General features: G+C 32.8%; 3 protein-coding genes across 4 annotated transcripts; 2 read left to right on the forward strand and 1 right to left on the reverse strand.

Annotated features, from left to right (window-relative positions):
• Positions 1-24: 24 nt before the first annotated feature.
• On the forward strand, positions 25-5,753 carry LOC122571335. Its single transcript, XM_043734949.1, has 4 exons — positions 25-1,986; positions 2,070-2,168; positions 2,232-2,394; positions 2,469-5,753. The coding sequence occupies exons 1-4, from the start codon at positions 116-118 to the stop codon at positions 4,374-4,376; spliced, it is 4,041 nt and encodes a 1,346-aa protein (XP_043590884.1). The 5' UTR covers positions 25-115; the 3' UTR covers positions 4,377-5,753.
• Positions 4,881-6,958, reverse strand: LOC122571340 (cyclin-dependent kinase 2-interacting protein-like). Of its 2 annotated transcripts, none has more exons than XM_043734959.1 (6): positions 6,804-6,958; positions 6,561-6,693; positions 6,244-6,467; positions 6,056-6,164; positions 5,749-5,970; positions 4,881-5,300 (listed from the first exon to the last, which is right to left on the reverse strand). In XM_043734959.1, exons 2-5 carry the CDS (start codon positions 6,625-6,627, stop codon positions 5,774-5,776), a joined length of 597 nt encoding a protein of 198 aa, XP_043590894.1. In that variant the 5' UTR covers positions 6,628-6,693; positions 6,804-6,958; the 3' UTR covers positions 4,881-5,300; positions 5,749-5,773. The 2 variants fall into 2 exon arrangements, with proteins under 2 accessions (XP_043590894.1, XP_043590895.1); XM_043734960.1 differs by having other exon boundaries at positions 6,561-6,637; positions 6,804-6,946.
• Positions 6,959-9,301: 2,343 nt separating this feature from the next.
• LOC122571566 lies at positions 9,302-18,910 on the forward strand. The gene is given in 7 exon segments (XM_043735490.1): positions 9,302-9,368; positions 9,371-9,487; positions 10,056-10,141; positions 15,624-15,761; positions 17,493-17,938; positions 18,428-18,593; positions 18,789-18,910. Coding segments are annotated over 7 exon segments (1,110 nt in total). The 5' UTR covers positions 9,302-9,316; the 3' UTR covers positions 18,894-18,910.
• Positions 18,911-19,445: the final 535 nt, after the last annotated feature.

A 19,445-nucleotide genomic window follows, 5' to 3' on the forward strand; every position in this document is an offset into this window, starting at 1 on the left:
TATAAAGAGAATTTCCAAAGAAAGAATCACGTAAAATATTATTCTTAAACATGAAAATAATTGCTACTATTGCATAATTATCTTTTATAAGCTAAGGAGCTAGAAAATTTTGGATATGGCAGAAATTTCGAATTCCACTGTGTTTACAAACGATGCATCTTCTACTGGTGCTTCCGATCTTCTTCAACAAGCGTTCCAGCAAGTTGTTGATGATGACGATCATGATAATGAGTTTGTCGCGTTTTTACAAAACGACGACAATGATTCTCAAACTATACACTTGACTCCAGAACAAGCGGTAGCCTTAGGACTAACCTTCGAGGTAAACTCGAATGAAGAGGTTATATATCAACAGGAACAAGATAACACCACTTCAAACATACCAGAGAATGTTTCTGCAAAAGATAACATTAATGTACAGGACCAAAATTCATTATCTTCTCAGGAATCTATAACAATCGATCAGTTAAATTATCAACCTGAGGAAGTACAAAAATCCAATGATACTGAATTGATTAAAACGGAGTGCATTGATTTCCAAGAATGGCATATGCAAAAAGTTTCTCACACGGAACAACTTCAAGATCAAATAGTCGAGAACAATATATCATTAGAAGAAATAAGTTTAAATAATCAAAATCATGAAGCTCAACAGATAATTGAACATCAGAATAATATAATTCAACAAAGTTCGGGTACACAGACGATAGTTCTAGAGCAGCCTAAAGTACATGGAATAAAAGCAGATGTTACACATGTAAAAAATATTCATGAAAACAATTTGCAATATACTATTGAAGAAAATATAGCACAAAATCAACTTAATACAATACCCAATACACAAGCGCAAATCTTACAGAAACTACCAGTGATATTGCCATCTTCACAATTTATCATAAAACCTGCACAAACTATATTGAAACCAGCTAAGAACATTAGATTACTTCAGAGTTCAAACAAATTAAATAACACAACTGTTAATTCCATTAATGCAGTACATTCACTTAATACTAATTCAAACGCTAATTCTGTATTACTTTCAAAGGCTACAATATTAAACAATTTGTCACCACAGATAATAAAAGCTACACCTATAACAGCTCAATTGTTAAATACTAGTGGTATATCTGCACAATTATTAAACACTCAGTTGTTAACTAGTGCTTGTGAAATACAGAACCAATCTATTGGTACACCACATATTTCGAATACCACTGTAAACACCACATCTGGAGCAACACAAAATATTGTTACTTCACAAATACGTTTGTCTCCAATTGTAAAAACATCACAATCTTTACAAAGGGGAAATGTTCAACAACTTTTAACTCCAGTGCTAAAAAGTGCATCGACTGTGCTTCCAAAAACTAATCATATTCTTAATAATACCAGCGTGACTACAGCTATTCCAGCACAATTTTTAAAATCAGTTCAAATCCCCCCTCAGTTACTTAAAACAAGAGCCGCAATTGGTAAGAAAACTACAGGAATAATTGGAACATCAAAAACTACACCTAATCCTGATACACCAGTTTTGCTTCGGACAGCATCGATTGTTAAAGCTCAAGATTTAAAAACAGCAACAACAAATTCTGCATCTATTTTAAAATCAACCCAAATTTCTTCAACACCAGTATCAATTTTAAAACCTCAAGCAAAAATTGCATTTAACAATACAACTAAGCAAAACGTTACTATTGCAACTCAAAATGTTGCTAATATTTCAAACAATTCACAAAATAATTCACAAAAAACATCTATAACACAACAAAGTAGTACATTTGAATTTGTTAAGTCAGTTCAAAGTGAAACTACCAAACAAAAACTTAATCTTGTAGTAAATGGCACAAATCTTAAAGTTAATAAAAAAGCTAAAGGTACTGTTAAATCTACAACAATAATAAATGAATCTACAGATACATCTAAGCCATTAGGTTCTAGTGAAAACCCCATACAAATAGTTCAACAAGGTCAAACGTTTCATAGGTATGCAAATAATATTAGAATAATAATACAATGCAATATATTTATCAAGTTCTTTCATTTAATAACAATAATATTTATTCCAGTATACAACGCTTAACACCAACACAATTAAAACAAATTGCTCATGTTCTGCAACAACGTAGTCAAGAAACAGCTACATCAAATGAAAGAGTAGTATATAGGTAATATAAAGTTATTCAAATATCACTAAATTTTATATCTAGATTAACTAAATGTATTTATAGAGTTGTATTTCCTGAAGAACTGGATTTACAAATTAAAAATCCAGGAAATATATTAAAAAATCGTGGTGGGAAAAGAGGTAGACCAAAAAAGAATGCTATTAGACCTTCCTTACTTCCATCTAAACCACCACCAATTCCTGATGAAGAACAGGAAGAATTGAAGGTTTATTTTACTTAATTTGCTGTATTTTCAAATTGTTTTATGATCCTAACATATTAAATATAATATTTTTTTAGGATGAAAGAAAGAAAGTTGTAGCTAGAACACGATCTGGCAGACTTTCTCGACCTCCTAGACACATGGTACGGGATTATAAACATTTGCATCATTCAGATTTTCTACAACCTGACTTAGATGATTCAGATGGTGGTTATAGCGATTATAACACCAATAATGATAAACTTGAGGAAGAAGAATCACCTAAAGAATTATTAACAGGGCTAGAAGTACCAAAAAGAAAAATATCAGGCCATTTTAGGTGTCCTACATGTGCTAAAATATATTTAGGGCGTACTCGTATGACGAGACATTTTGAACTGCATCCTGACCATGGAAGTCCTGCACAACTACCTCCACCAACGCCTGAACCTGAATTAAAACAAAATGGGGGTCAAGATCCTTTAAAACGAAAAGGAAAAAAGCGAGGTCCTTGGGCTTATGTTACACCAGAGGCTAAGTCAGAAAGACGTCAAGCAAAGTTACGCGAAGCAATTTCTGTATGTGAAGATCTCGAAATAATAAAAATAGCTGCAAAACCGGTACTTAACGCACAATCATTATTTGATTTATTAGTACTAAAGTCCGAAAATAATGTAAGGAACTTTTTGGGCGAATTAAAACAATTAATGCATAAAATACGAGAAAAAACTAAAACAATGTTGACTATTATAAATAACGATGAAGAAACAGACAAAGATTTGATTGATATCAGTGAAGAACCACTTTGTGATGCTTTAGGTCTCAATCCAGGTTTATATAAGATTAATAATGAAGCTCTAAAAAAGGTTGATACTTCTATTTGTACTACCTATGAGAATGAAGAGCCACCCCTTAAACGTCAGAAAACAGATAATTCTGAAGATGGTAAAGAAAATATGGAAGAACGAATGTCTAGCGGATTTTCTGAAAGTTCAGATCTCAGTGTGTCAGACTTTTTAAGTGAAAGAAGAGGTGACTCTGTGACAAATCCTACTTGCCCAGAAGTGTTATCAGCTTTAACATTAATGCGAAGAAATCCTAGTCCTGTGAATAGTGCAGATAGTAACAAATCTAGCAATGTATCGAAACTTTTAATATCAAATCCAGAGATTCAGAATCAAATTTCAGATAATCCTGGATTCCAAAAAGTGGATATCACTTCGCCAAAAATTTCAAGTTATCAAAAAACAGATTCTCATAAAGAGAATTTTACTAAATTAGGGAACGGTTTAGGATCGTCAAACTTTTGTAATATTGAAGATAATTATGACCAATCGAAAATAGAACATATGGAGCAGGCTTTTATAAAATTAGAACCAACAGATCAGGGCTTTGTCAAATTAGAAAATGGATCTATGGAAACTTATGTAAAACAAGATGCTCAGAACTTTGAGAAAATACAAAATGGTTTGAATAGCATGGAGAATGGATCTCAGAACTTTATTAAAGGATTCCAAAAACTAGTTTCTAAAATAATTCCTATGACTGTACCGGATACAAATTGTGTTAAAACACAATCTGCACCATTAGACACAAATTCTTGCAAAATAATGCCTACTACTTCCAGTTGTAAGATTTCAGATAACCTACCTATACTTCAAGATACAGTACCAATAATTTCTAGTAATTGTGATACTAGTATATTTGAAAGTTCAGAAAATTTAGATATATCAAAAATAGCTCAGTATGATCACATAGCACATTTAGACATTCTAAATACAAGTGGAGTAATAGATAAAAACTTACTAATTGATGAAAAATTAGTAGAGCAACTGCATCTAGTAGATCAGTCAAATTTAGTTGATGAGCTTGTATCTGAACGATTAAAAAATATTATGCCAGATAATATTTTAGAGAACAATTTGATATCAAATAATTCAAATTTAGATACTGATCTTGATTTTGAAGCATTAAGCGAAGAATTTAATAGAAATACCAGAAGTTGATTCTTGGATGATTACATGCAAGATGTTCCTAAACAAATTGAAGTAATATGTATAGTGTATAATAATATCAAACATATAATTGAAATGTATATGTATAATTACACAATTGTGTAGATATTTTTTTATAGAATTTCTGACAGTATCACACAATCAATATATTATAACTTCCATATTTGAATGAAGAGTATCTAATATGTGTATGTAAATAAGACTGTTTCTGTTATATTTATTGTGTATAATGTATATTTCACATGGAAAAAGATAGTGTCATGTTGTATTGACAATATTAAAAAATGCATTGATGTTATACAAAAAAATTTTACTTTGTTGTATTGTCTTTTACAAATTTTTACTACAACATATAGATACATTTTATTTTTAGTAAACGGTCTTTATAATCATACACATAGTGCATCTAATACTTTCAGTTCAAGTTTACTTTCTTGAAAGAAGATAAGAAATTAAAATTACCAGGGTTACATATTAAACAACGTGAAGCAAATATAAAAATTTTGTGTACATATAATCTCTCATAGTTGTTGGTTGTACAGTCTGACAGACATATATTGTAATTTCTTTTTAGTTATAACATTATTATACACGTAAAACAAAAATGCTTATGCACAAGTTATTTTACGATTTAATTTTAACTTTCTATATCTATTATTAAATATTTAATAGGATAATACCTGTATTGATAAACTGATGAGTAAAATAAAAATCGTATTTATATTATATCAATAATTTCATTGTAACAACAAAAAAAATATTACAGATTATAAGTAGTAATGAATTAATGTGAATTATTTACAGCTTTTGTATGAAATACTAAATCATTGAAAATACTTTAAACATCAAAAAAGTAATTCCATCCACATTGTTATAGCATTTATGTACAGTGAAAATTATTAATTTTCTATTTATCTGTAAATAATGTATTATACATATATAAGAAGTTATTGATATAATTAAAAATTAATGGCACTAACATTAGAAATACTAATCAGAATATAATTAATCATAAAATGTATTAATTTTGCAGGTTTAATTCCTTGTATCTAGATACATATTCTAGAATCTGCATTTTCAAGCAAATTTCTAGTATATTTATATTTATCTATATTAATATTAATTCTTTGTGATCTCAGGTACCAATTGTAAACAGAATTTCATAATTCACTTTAGATTTGGACTATATATTTCAATTTGATATATTTTGTTTTGTGAAATTATACAAATGGTATTTGGAAAGCCACAAATAAATGATCATTCTGTTAATCTTTGTTTTATTTCAATAATTGTAACTTATGATATAATACAAAAAATAATTATTGTAAACATTGAATTGTTTTTGAAATAGAAAAATACTTACCAAAATTTATATCACCAATAATTAATTACCTATGTCCACTCTCTATCAACATTGATTCTAAGTCTGTTGTTAGATTTTCTGGTAATAATGGTTGATGCACCCAACTAGCGAGGAACAACATTTTCCAAGATTCTGTATAATAATGTGCTGTATCTTCCAAAATTGCACGCTTTACTTTCGCTTCATTAGAATATATACTAAATATTGATTCTGCAACTTGTCCTAAAATTAATCATAATCTTATAAGATAGATTACTTATAAAAATATACTAATTTTTATAGATAAAATATAATTGTGTATTTTTACCAAATTTTGAACTGGGCCATGTTGTAAATAACTTGTCCTTGCTAGTTTCTAAAGAAGCTGTTATTTTCATCTGTTGTTCAATCTGAGCAAAATTTTTTACAATGTTGTCCTAGAAAGTAATATTATAATAAAAATATCTTTATGACAATAATATTAAATAAAAAATAATTATGTAGAAAGTGCATTACCAATCCATCACAAACAATTTCCAATTTATCACATTGTTCTTGCAAAATTTCAGAATAAGATTCATCTTGTTTCGCTTGAGTTATGTTATTTAGTAATGTCACTCCCTCTAAATGAAGTGTATTCCAAATTTGTATGTTTTTATGAATATCTGCAATTAAATCTCGTATATGGCGAGCAGAACCTGTTAAATTTCTTCCTTGTGTTGATTTTGTATGCATAAGCTCTGTAATATACATTCAACAAAACATGTTTGTACTCTATGTGCATTATATGCATTACTTAAAAATTAATATATTAAAAATATTGAACTGCTTACTATTAACTGGGGAGAATTGTCCTTTACTCATTATTTGTATATGACACTCTTTCTTGGTACAGTCCATTACAATTGAACTTTTATGCAAATATACATTAATACAATAAGTTGAAGAATGGTGAATACTTAATAACTATATATTTAAATGAAAAATATATTTATATGCATTTATATGTAATTAAAATTATAATATAATGATAAATTTGTTCATTTATTGATTAATTTAAAATACGTAGTTCTTACAGGTATAAAATCTCATGCAACAGTAGAGAATGTCTGTACTGTTTGTACTTATTTACATATGTAAATATATATGATCATTTCTCAAATTGTATGAATACTCGTCAAATGTAAAAATCACACACACTTTATTGGCAAAACTTAATGTGTAAGAATTTCAAACATTATCTCATTGGTTATTATTGTAAAATAAAATATTTTAAAAGGGAAATATCCAATGGCAATAACGTTTCCGTTGAATTCCTAACGGACCATTTACAAAAAACATAAGTATATGATAAGTAAAAATTAAAGCTTTTTAATAACATTTTAGATATAATACAATCTTATTAATTTTATGAAATATTACATAAACTCATTAATCATATTTGCCCCTAAATCTGTTACAAAAATTATAAATAATTCGCCTTGAATTTAAAAAATGTAAAACCAAAGGATACAGATGGCGCGCGCGATATAGCATACGCTAAATTATGCGGTAAAATTAAATTTAAAACAGTATGTGTAATCTTTTATCAACACAAAAATACCTTTATATCGCAATGTTATTATTATTTGTGCCTATTGTAGTGAGGTTTAAAGCCTAATACAATCTTTGGTTACATAAGTGTACATTTATTACAATTATTGTTGCTTTTTAACATATTACAAATATTATGATTCAATTGTAATTTTTATATTTCAATGTAAGGGAAAAAGACTAATACCAGTTTAAATTCCACCAAGATTTAATCTCAAATACCTTGTATGCCATACCATATTTGATATACTGTTAAAAAGTAATTGAAGACTCAATTGTTATAAACATGAAAAACTTTATTTAAACAAAATTGAAAGTTATGTGTGTAATCATGCAAGTATACATAAATTTTACTGAATAATAATGCGATACTTTCTTTAATTGAATAAACAATTACCCAATCATTTACATTAGAAAAGTAATTATCATTATTATTCATTATATTCGTCATATTTCTAGGAAAAATACCTGTGCGATATAATAATAAACACCCGGTTATAACATTTTAGTTGTTTCAGATAAAACCAGGAAAAATAAGAAAGGAAATAAAAACGACATCGTATGATGGATAGAATGGAAATTGAGAAAGTGTATATTTACGCACATGATAAGCCGAAAAGTGATTTGTATCAGATGCAGCGCGGTTCGACTCTGTTGCTTTTGTTCGGAGAACGGGTCGGGGAACAAGGTCACGCAGGTAAAATGGCAGTCGCCAAACGGAGTTCAGCCGTGTTTCAATCATAAGCTCGCGGTCTCGGAAATTACAGGAGCAACCGGGTAAAGAAGAAGAATGGAACGTGCTCGAAAAATTAGTTTCGAAAGCAAAGTATAGCGAGTGTCGTTGTCGCGTCTCGCAATAATATACACTGGCTTCTTGTCGTGTTTCCCCTCGACCAATCTGGTTAGCTGTACTCTGAGAGTCTCGAGTCGCCGTGGCAAACGCGATTCACGCTCTCGCATCTCATAGATCACGCGAGATCCTCTTCGGGTGTCGGGTTGGAAATTATCTGAAGGGAGTTGATCGAGCACGACGAAGCTTTCGAGTTACGGTTCCACGCCACGGATCGAAGAGAATTCGGCTTGGTGCGGTGATCGTAGTCGAAGCCGGATCAACTCTCAAAAGCAGTCGTCAACGGAGAAGAGATCGGTTCGATTTTTTCGGGATTGAAGAAATTTCAATCCAGCAGATCCCCTTGCAACTTTTACACTTTCATCGGCGGGTACACGGTGAAAAGAAAAAAAAAGAGATCCGACGATGTGACGTAACTGCGCGGCATGATAATAGATACGAACGTAAACCACCTGCGTCCACGATCAGATAAACGGACCGAATTCGAGTTCGGCAAGCAGAAAGAACACGTCCGACAAAGGATTTAGTGTTTGACCTTCGCTGAGAAATCCTGTCGGCAGCAACAATGAAAATGGAGGTAAGTTTAGTGTACACGCGTATGAATGAGAAATTGAGCGTGGAAGAGCAAAATCTTACTGTCATACTATCGTACTACGTATCTAGCTATCAAAACGTACTATTTATATCGCCAGTCGTATAAGTATTAGGACACCTGCTCGTTACATTCATTGGGACAGTCTGACAAATTGTACTTCATTTAGTACTTATTGTAAAACTTTATTGTAATATTTATGAAAAAGTAACTGGAAAATAAAAATAGTGAAATATCAGAAAATGTTCTAACACTTATGGCCGGTAGTGTACGTGAGAATCAACGGTGTAAAATTGACCTTTTTCCATTGTGTCAGAACAGATTAACATCTGACACGTAGATGCTATTGTATCGATATTTTTCTATAGTAGAAGTTACCGTACGAATTGATCAACACAGCGGTACTTTTAAACGACTATCGAGCAGGGAAACGTCAATGGGATTCCCGATTTCTCTCGCGAGCGCTGATATATACGACTCATTACCGATCGCAAAGTGTCGCTTATTCCAAACGAGTCAATGAATTAATTGTTCGAGAAAGTATCTTGGAAAAGATGTCACGATACTCGATGTCATTTAGTCGGGCAATTTTAACAGAATCGTTCCATGTCGCTCGAAAGCGGTTTATCCAAATGAAAAATGCGTGAATTCACACGTGTCAGCGTGTTGCTCTCGAAAGACTGGTTGGACGACTATTCAAATCAGCTCGTGCGCGATTTTTGAACGTGAGTAGCTCGATTCACGCTTTCTCACTGGAAACTTGATTTTCTTCATTCGGATAACTTAAATGTGAAAAATTATACCTTCCTGATGATCGGTTCGATATCATCCAATCTGTGAAATATTTTAAAAGTATAATTAAATTCAAAGCCGTTATTCCATTCAGGTTCGTTTGGATTGAAATATCCTTGGTTACTCGTGGAACATAGTAACAGAAAAATTTAGCCTAATCTTTTTATTCTTATTTTCATGTTTCGTTCTTTTAGTGTTTTTTTTATATTTATAATGAAATATTTATATATCGCAATAAAGCAATAAAGTTGATAGCATAAATGTAACAATTTGAGATAAGGTAGAACAATAGTTATTACAAACTATTCATTAAGCAAGCGTTAAAATAGAATTCACTTCAATTCTTTCGTCATTTCATTATTTCCCTTCCTTATTTTCTTTATTCTTTATTCTTTCATTATTTTTCATTTTATACGTTCTTAAGATTACGTAGTACTGGATTCTGCGAGAAATTTTTAGTGTTTTTATTATGACTTTTGACCAACTAATGAAATATTTCAGATGTTTCTAACGCGTTATCGGATATCGTGAAAGAAGCTTTCAGTCGAGGACGGTGGTTAACACCGGTGACGAGATTGTGGACAAATGTAATTCAAATGCAAACTGTCGAGAGATAGTTGGCAACTCGCGGTTGCACGCGTTCACGGAGGAACCGGTATCGTGCATCTTTCGACGTGCATATATAATGGTATGGCTCACGAAAGTATTTGTACACTTATTGTAAAAATCCTTTATATGTATGCATTACATGCGTTATATAAAACATTTAAAAATTTCATGAGTACTTTAATAAGGCACAACTGGCACAAAGCCGAAAGAATAATTATATTGGTAAAATTTGGAGCAGATCTGGTATAATATGAGGATCACAAAAAAAAGATATGATAAGTACATTTCTGTTGGCTTCCTGATTTTAGCGCTACTTTATTATTAGACAGTAGGACTCTAATGACATACAATGGCAATAAAAAGTATTTATACGTATCTTCTTTCTAACGAAACTTTTTTTTTGTCGACTTTTATATACATATATATATGCATAGTATCATATTTTTTTAGTCATACGATACTACTATTAAACGATACAAAATTTTAAATACTTGGACTTAATTAATTACTATGTAAAATAATAATGAATATAATGGTGTACAATGCTTTTTGTTAAATTGGTAATTCAAATAAAAACAACTTGACAGGTTCAAAGATAAGTCTTTTAAAAATAGATGATAAGCTGATGGAGTTTTGTAGAAACTAAAAGTATAATTATTAAAACAAGCATTATTTCAATACTACGATGAGTAATGCTTTGGAAGAACATATTGTTTAACTTCAGAACCGAACAAAAGGATAAGGTTGGTAACACGAGATTCATTGAATTTAAAAAAATAAAAAATGTAGATATTTTTGTTCCGTAGTTGGTCGTCTTTGTATTTAATAATGATTGAATTTCCACCAGTGTTCGAATACTTTCGTGAGCTATTGTATGCACGATTTTTTACACGCGACGAATCATGTAGCCCGCGATAGAACACGAGACAAGAACATTCCACGTTGTTCCTGTAAATTGGCCGCGCTTTGAATGCTTATTAATTTTCGCGGGGCGTAATTATCACGCACGAGAAGTATCGTACGGGGTCCGTTGCGTTTCTCAACGGCATCGATGCTGTTTAATTTAATTACATATAAGGTATGTGGGTCGTCGTTGGACGTAGCACGGTTAGTCTCGTTTCTAAAGCGGTTCGACAGATGTTTCAACGTCAGGTATATGAAAAATTGAAACAGCTGTTGCGCTTTCAGCGATCTTGATGATAATACCATTAATACTATTCGAGAAACGCGATGGTGCAACCTCATGCATTTGTTCTCTGTCGCATGTCGTTTACGTTTTTGAAGTCTATTCATTCGTTAGAAACTTTCAGAATTTTGTAGGTTTACATATGCATACGTGTACGGTGCATATTAGCGAGAGTACATAAGAAGTATATAACGATGATTATTAGACATTCTTAGATTTACGCTGACGATCATAGAATGAAAAATATCCTTCAATCTATAATTTAAGAGAACTCTACAAATTGACTTCCTAACTACAAATTTCGCAGCGATAAATCATAGAAGCAATCGTCCGCAGACACTTTAGTTAATTATGTATTCCGAATGAGAATCACGGAGTCAGTAGGGTCAGTGAGAGATTTTCACCAGCAAAATAAGATCCGCGTACGCCGACAATTTATTAACGGGTTATCCTCGATCTTGTATCGACCTCGAAATTTATTATCGTTCGACGAAATCGAGCGTGCATCAGCAGAGAGGAATTTTAAGTCGGCCAATCGATACGGATGAAAACGACGACGGGGGGTTACGTCGCCGGGAAGGAAGGAGAGGCAGGAAGATGATCGGTGGCCCATTTTTTTAGAAAGGAAACAGGCACGGGTTACAGTTAAGCAGCCGTGCTAGCCGCCGCTGTTCAGTTTTCAATGAGCAGCATTCCAGACGGCCGGCCAAGCTACAGCTGCTCACCTGGAAACCCTTCAACAAACTCGTTTCAGTAATATTCGGTTCCTACGCGGAAGTGCGGGCGAAACACCTGAGCGAGCTTGCTTCCTTCTGCGAGCTGAGAAAGAGCCGACCCTCTATCCTTCCGTTCTCGGACAGAAGGACATGGCAATAAATCGCGCGTAATCCGCAGCAAGAGCTAGATTCGAAGGATCTGGCCGATCGCGACGATCCAGTGATTGATTGGCCGAGTTCCATTGTCCCGGAGGCTGGGATGAAACTGTGAAATCGTACGTTACGACCGACGAAAAGGTTCCTTTCGTTTCTAATTGCGAACGCGTGTTTTCCCTTGCGATCTGCATTCAAAGAGATCGTTCCTCCACGCGTGGGATCTATCGAAATGATAAAAACGATGGAGGGAAATTCTCTAAATTTCTAGAACGAAGCACTGACTTTAGATTTTTGTCTACTGTTTGAATGATCGTTCATTGATTGATTTAATCTCTTGGCAGTGTGTCACCCTTCCAATTTTTCTATTGGAAATAAATATTAATAAGCGGGTTACGTGTAACGATTAACATTGTTACGGTTTTTATACATTTATAGAAAATTCAAAGGTACAAGAGCGTATAGAATGCACATGATGCGCAAAAATATGTAAAAATATCCAAAGTATACTATACATTATTATATTTAGTTTGTAAGCGAAAGAAATCTTCGAGCGTTTTTTCACGTGTGTTCGTAAAAATATAAATTTACATAATCATCCAGATATGTCATTCAGATCTGAAATTTATAATACTGTACTGTTGCCTAAGATTTTCTTATAGTGCACCGTGAATGAATCTAAAACAATATACGAAATAAGTATACATACCAAAAACTCATTGAAAGTTTGTCTAATCGCTATATTACATCTGTGCCTTTTTTTTTTCTAAAAGTAATTATTTGTTGTATTAAGCGAAATTCCGATATGTCATAAAGAGAAATCTACAATATAAATTGTACACATATAACTTTCTGTTATATCAAATATGATATCTTTAGATATATGGATATTGTTATCGCCGCATTATCGAGGCGTCTGAGTCACAGAAAATGGTCATCAAAGTAACATCCGTTTCACGTTGTCATCGAACGATCTGTCGATCGGCAACAAAATCGACCTTGGCTTCGATCCGAGGATCTCCATTTAAAGGGTTACGATGCTTCCAATTAAAATCCACGTCTACCCATTAAAATCGATTGTAAACGCGTGGACGAAGCTTTTGTTTCGTGGTGGCCGCAGTGTAGAATCAAAGGGCAGTTATCGGTCGCGATACCAATTGATAAAATCTGGTTAAGTATTGTTAGATAAAGTATTGAATTCCTCAGGCGTGAGCTGCAACAAAATCGTTAGACTATTCGCATTGTTTCGCGTTATCGTCGAACATCGCGAGATTCAGTAAGCTGGAAAAGCGATTCTGGTTTTATAACGCGTTAAATAACATGGGAAAGAACTAGGTAATACAGTGCCACGCGTTATACATTGATTATGATTTGATTAAGGAATTGATTAACGAACACGAGAAATGTGTTTTCTACTTTTTCTTATTTAGCCGAGTGAAGTGAGTGTAAAAAAAGAGATGCTGAATAAGGAAAAACGTTCGCTTGTTTTTCTTTCATTCTTTTTAAGAAAGTATAAAACGTGTCTGAAACATACACGTTGTTGTTGAAATGTGATTTTAAAAAACTACGGATTGTCGATCTACAGTGATTTTGTTCTTTATAAAATCACTGTATGCGTAATAATGTGATAAAATTGATCTTGGAAAGTCAACGGGTCCGTGCAATTTTATATTTCTGTGAACGTAATTAAGAAGGTGGAATTTAAATAGAGATTACGAATACTTTGCATATGTTATAGATCTTTGTATATGATATCTATTCTATGCATTCTTGAACCACTAAATTTTCCATAAATACATAAAAATCCGTAATCTAGCAATAACAAATTAAAACTCATAATTATCAAACTTTATGGAACTGTATTGTTATGCGTGAGCTCTTTAATTTCAGCATATTTAGTATCTAGAATAATGAGAGAGATACAAATTTTTCTAAACTGCTAATCCAAGCAGTAATATTTAAGATGAGCCGTTATATAATTGAATCGTGTATCTAATTCTAATCTATAGACTGCACATACTTAAGCAAAAATTTATTTCACCCACTAAACGATTAACGATTAATCTACTTTGAATATCTTATATATTATATATTAGTGCATTCTATGCATCTTTATACTTCTAAAATCCGCAGTCTACCTCAAGCTTGTTAATTGACGATTTAAATTTATAGCCCGCTGATTCGATTCCACGAAGTTCACCGTGTGCACAGCAAGTTCTGCTACTAGCCATTAATTTGCCATTACATGGCACGCTTTGCTAAAATTCACGTACTGTTATTTACAAATTGACAAAAGTGCCTGAATACTTATTCAATATATGTTTAAAGAATTACGAAAGCACGAGTAACGCGGAAACAATAACAGCCCGTTAAATAGCGTACGTAAAAGAAGATCGATCCATTTCGTTCGATGTAGCTTGTGCAAACAAGCCACGTTAGTGGTGCACGTTCATTCTCGTACAGAAAACCTGATTAGCTTCTCTAAGAGCATACTATAAAAATTTTGATGGATCGTACCGACGAAGTGAAGAGAGCAGAACGGGTTAATCGTATGGCAGTCGTGTTCAGCTAGTTTTCTGGAATTCGCTTCCCGTTAGCGAGACGATCGACACGAGGTAGTCTGGAACTTGATTCGTCTCGTGGTTTGTATTCTTTTTTTTTCTACTTCTCATTGGCTTTTTCTCGTATCCTTCGCCCGCATGAAAATCGAGGATCGCGACTAGTGCAATAGGAAGGTTCGTAAACCGCGGAGGCGTTCAGAGACCGGTGTTTAAACTGGTCACACGGTTCATGTTGAAATTGGAATCGAGGGTCAGGTTGCGCCATCATTAATTTAACAATCTGAAAACACCGGTTACTATAATTACGCGAGCCTGCATGAATGCAATCGCGTCCGTCGTGAGGTAGAATTAAAGAGAATCCTCGACTGGAAAAATGTGGAAACGCGGAGGATTCCACGACTTGCTCATCCATCAAAGTCTGCCTCGCGCTTGACATTACGGGAACATGCGTCGAATCGAGTTAAATCAACGGAAGAGAGAACAATTTTAAAAAAACATTTTTCTTTATTTTTTTGGCGATTTTAAACTTTTTGTGATTCTTCGGGTTCTTATTAGTACGTCGCGCTTCGTTCCGATGAAGATTTTGCATCTTGATGTCATTATTTGCAATAGCGAGATCTTCATTTTCAGTCCTGAAAAAGCAAACAACGGACTAATAAAAACACAATTGAAACTCAAAAAATAATAAATGTATCATTATTCGATCTTTTAACTTTCGATTTGTAATCTTTTTGCTTTTCTTTTTATTTGAAAGACTCAGTTTTTTTTTTTGTCAATTTGTTTTAAATTCTCTATCGTTTCATCTATAAAAGATGGAATTGAACGTGATACCATTTCGTTGCAGGCGGAGCATAGGTTGGAGCAGCTGAAGAAGGCGACGGACAGAATACAGAAGGAGATCGAAGAGGTCACGGAGAGGGAGCACGAGCTGAGAAACGTGGGTAGCATTAAAACCACGTCCCACGAGACGGTGGATTCCAAGGTATGCTTAAAACTCCATGTATATGTATATACGTGTATGTTACGTGTACATATGTACATTCGTGTCGACCATGCTCAAGGTCGTTGAACGAAAGAAAGAAAGAGTAAATGCCTGCGTAGTCCTTATAGGGACGAAACGCATCGGACGGCTGTGATGTCCGTGAGCGACGAGGACGATTATACACGCACTTACTGATTTAATGATTCATCACGTAACGCACTGTTTCAATCTTGTTACGGACGTGATGGGAATTCATCGATGAAAAATTAGATCTTGCGCCGCAAACTTAGAGGAAATACTGTTTCAATGAAAATTTTTGTTAAAACAAGTTCTACGTTGTAAAAATATTATACAGTGGCTCGCGAAAGTATTTGAACATTTACCATGAAAAATTTTAGTATGTTCCTCTTACTATTATTTTTATGTACAAAATTTATACACATATATTGTCAGTGTTATATAAAACACTTTGGAATTTCATTAATATTGTAATGACACGACTGTCGTGATTATATTGATAAAATTTGAAACAAACTTGGAGATGTATATAGACTTTATGAGATATTTAGTGCAAACATGTATTTAGTAAAAAATTAATATACAACTTGGATATTCATTTTAAACATATAATAAGTGTAAAAAGTGGTCCCACTAGGTATCGAGGCTCATTGTATAGCTATTCAATACCTTAATTGTATTACATATCTTCGTGATCTCTACGAAATATATATTTACTTCAATACATATAGATATACTGTTGGCAGAATTTTAAAATACAGAAAGTAGAAATACTGATAAGCGATCAAAGTTACACATTTGTTTAATGACTTACACAGTTAACCCGAAACGGGTCAATCGTTTCTGCCTTTTATCTAGATAAAGATAAACCATGATAGAAATTAGTAAGTGACATTTATATACTATTGTACATTATATACTGCCAATGTTTATGAGTCGAATAAATTCTAATTTTATCATTAATTATACTTGTTAAGTGCGTGAGATTAAATATAGCGAGTTCTTGAAGTAACTTTATATGCAAAATATTCTGTGGACAGAGCAGAGTCGATCAAGTATAACAGCTTACTTTTATATTTATAGTGGGTACATTTAAGCAGAACGGAACTAATGAGGATCGTGAGCCAACGTCATACCCTTTCGTTCGCCAAAATCGTGGCACGCTTTCGATAATGGAAACAGACGCGCGATTGCCAGATTAATAATCTCGGCATGATCGCGCGATTTTCTATACTTTACGCTAATTAATTAGCAGCAGGCGTGCGAAGTAATTGCTACAAGACGCGAGAGTGTGCACATTTATTTCGCAAACAGCCGGTTGCATTCGGTTTTCGTAACGCTGCCAGGCCACGATTTCGATGAAAATATCTTATCTGCCGATATGTTAAAGTTAATGTAATGCCATTTTCCGTGAAACGGCCATTTTTTTGCTCTTGACATAACTATTGTATCGTGCTGATAATAATGATTGAAAATGTAGCTCTCGTATAATTTGCGCTTGCTAAATAATCTACAGTGTATTACAAAGGTCGCTCCATACTTTTGTTCTTAAAGATAATGCGAAGTTATTTTGAATACACTCGTTCTCTATCTGCAAATAGATTATCGCATGACTAAATTTTTCTTTTTTTTTTAATTAGAATTATCTTCATTTCGAATTGCAACAAATTCAAAACGAATGTAATAACAATTTCCTGCAATAATGTATAACAGGTGCGTCGCATGCCACAAGCTTTGGCCTCGGGAAAATTGAAGAGGACAACGTCCACGCCACAAATTCTGGAAGCAGTCAACCTTACACCGTCTACGCCTACCTTAACGCCAAAGATGACGAATGGAGTCATATCCAGTCGCACCACTCCGACACCTTTGCGTTTTGCAACGGCACCTAGTCAGAAAGGGCTGATGCACAGGTTTCTGGCGACTAGGGGGAAAATATACAAACCAAAATCTGCAGGTAACGACGCGCTAACACCACCCATGGCACCCAGTATCACGCTCAATCCGCTGAGCATCAAGGCTTTCAATAGAAGTCTAGAAATTCAACTCGAACCAGACGATGAGCCCAAGAAGCCTCCCGTTAGAAAGGGATACGTCCCTGTGGAAGAAAAAATTCAAAAGGAATTACATGAGATGAAAGAGCGAGAAAACGAGCTTAGGTAACATGTTTATTTTTAATTTTATCTTACTTTTATAATGGTTAATGTATTCATAGCTATCATTTAAGCTGTTCAGAGGCTACATTGGTCGACCAATATAAATTGAAAAGTACACAAAAATGACGATGTTACAAATATTGTTTTTCATTTTTTTTTAATTAGAATTTAGAATTAGAATTTACTATTATTTACATCATCTTCTTGCGATGAATAAGTTATTTGTACCTTGACACTTGACCATTAATCGCGTACTTGTATAGTGAAATTAAAAAACGAATAGAAGATGGAGTTGATAAATCGCAAGATATAGATATTTCAAATGTTATTTTTTTAAGAACTGTAACTAATATGATTGATAATTCAATGTTATTTTCAATCATACATTATTATCGGATTAAGTGTAGTTTTGAGGTAAATTATTATGATTAATAGCAATAATTTATACGTTTTTCATTTCACGATGTAACAAACAATTACATACATCTTTAGATTAATGCGGTCTCAAATGTTGGCCAAGTCTCAACCAAATCTTTTGGACATTGGAAATGATAATGATTCCGACATCTATGATGGTTCAAGTTCGTTAAGAAGCGGTACCTCGACAAATACTTTAAATGAGGATGAAATAGAAAAAGAAGCTAAAGGAAAACATAAGGTATTGCTAATTCTTTTAAAAAGTCCGAATATGTTAATTATTATTAATCAAATGTATATAGCATATTTAATATATGTGTTTGTCGATGATTAGTTATTTGTTTTCATCAAGTATTGCAATGAATTATTACGTATAGATGCATGTGTTCATATTTTCAAATGATGATAAATTACTAATCTTTATTTAATTCTATAGCCAAATCCACGACGTAGGAGCACTCTCATCGCACAGTGGGAAAATTTGATAGCTGCAAAAAAGGAGTCTAATGACAATAACAACGAGAGCGATCTAAATTTTTAAAAAATTTCACCACCTTGTAAAAAATAAGTAATCAACGTTTATCCTCGTCTTAACATTATCCCTTTTAAGTACTCAAATCATTTAAGTGAATGGTATGAGCCTTAAAGTGTGCTGCAACACTTTTAGTATTTCAAGCACACATATGTATATTTCAGGCTAATATATATTGCTGGTTTTATTCACTTTTTCAGTTTTCAAATTAATTTATTTAATGTTACGATAAATATTTATTCAAAAGTAAAACATTTACCTGATTAAACATATATTATATTTAATGTCTTTTTTGTTTCTTTTTTTAATGTTTTCAGTATTAAGAAAAAAAATTATCAGTAATGAAAAGAAAATTATCTTCCCCTTGTACGGGTCAACAATATTATTAAGTATTACAAGCATATATTTAATATATCCGCTTGTTAATTGTAATATATATACCTATTATTACATTATATAGACACATAAAAATGACTGAGAATTCCTAATTCTAAAGATTTCCTTTAACATGTGCTATATAATCGTTATTATAGATCATATAAGCAAGATAATATGTATTAT

This window comes from Bombus pyrosoma, linkage group LG10, assembly GCF_014825855.1.
Source record: "Bombus pyrosoma isolate SC7728 linkage group LG10, ASM1482585v1, whole genome shotgun sequence".
Classification (NCBI taxonomy): Eukaryota; Metazoa; Arthropoda; class Insecta; order Hymenoptera; family Apidae; genus Bombus; species Bombus pyrosoma.

Excerpts from the sequence above, each read along its gene's own strand:
- LOC122571340 (XM_043734959.1), bottom strand. The coding sequence starts at position 6,627 with ATGGACTGTACCAAGAAAGAGTGTCATATACAAATAATGAGTAAAGGA. Across the intron at positions 6,165-6,243 it reads AAATTGTTTGTGATGGATTG|GACAACATTGTAAAAAATTT; the intron begins GTAATGCACTTT and ends ATTACTTTCTAG. Across the intron at positions 5,971-6,055 it reads ATGGCCCAGTTCAAAATTTG|GACAAGTTGCAGAATCAATA; the intron begins GTAAAAATACAC and ends GATTAATTTTAG.
- LOC122571335 (XM_043734949.1), top strand. The coding sequence starts at position 116 with ATGGCAGAAATTTCGAATTCCACTGTGTTTACAAACGATGCATCTTCT. Across the intron at positions 2,169-2,231 it reads AATGAAAGAGTAGTATATAG|AGTTGTATTTCCTGAAGAAC; the intron begins GTAATATAAAGT and ends ATGTATTTATAG. Across the intron at positions 2,395-2,468 it reads AAGAACAGGAAGAATTGAAG|GATGAAAGAAAGAAAGTTGT; the intron begins GTTTATTTTACT and ends ATATTTTTTTAG.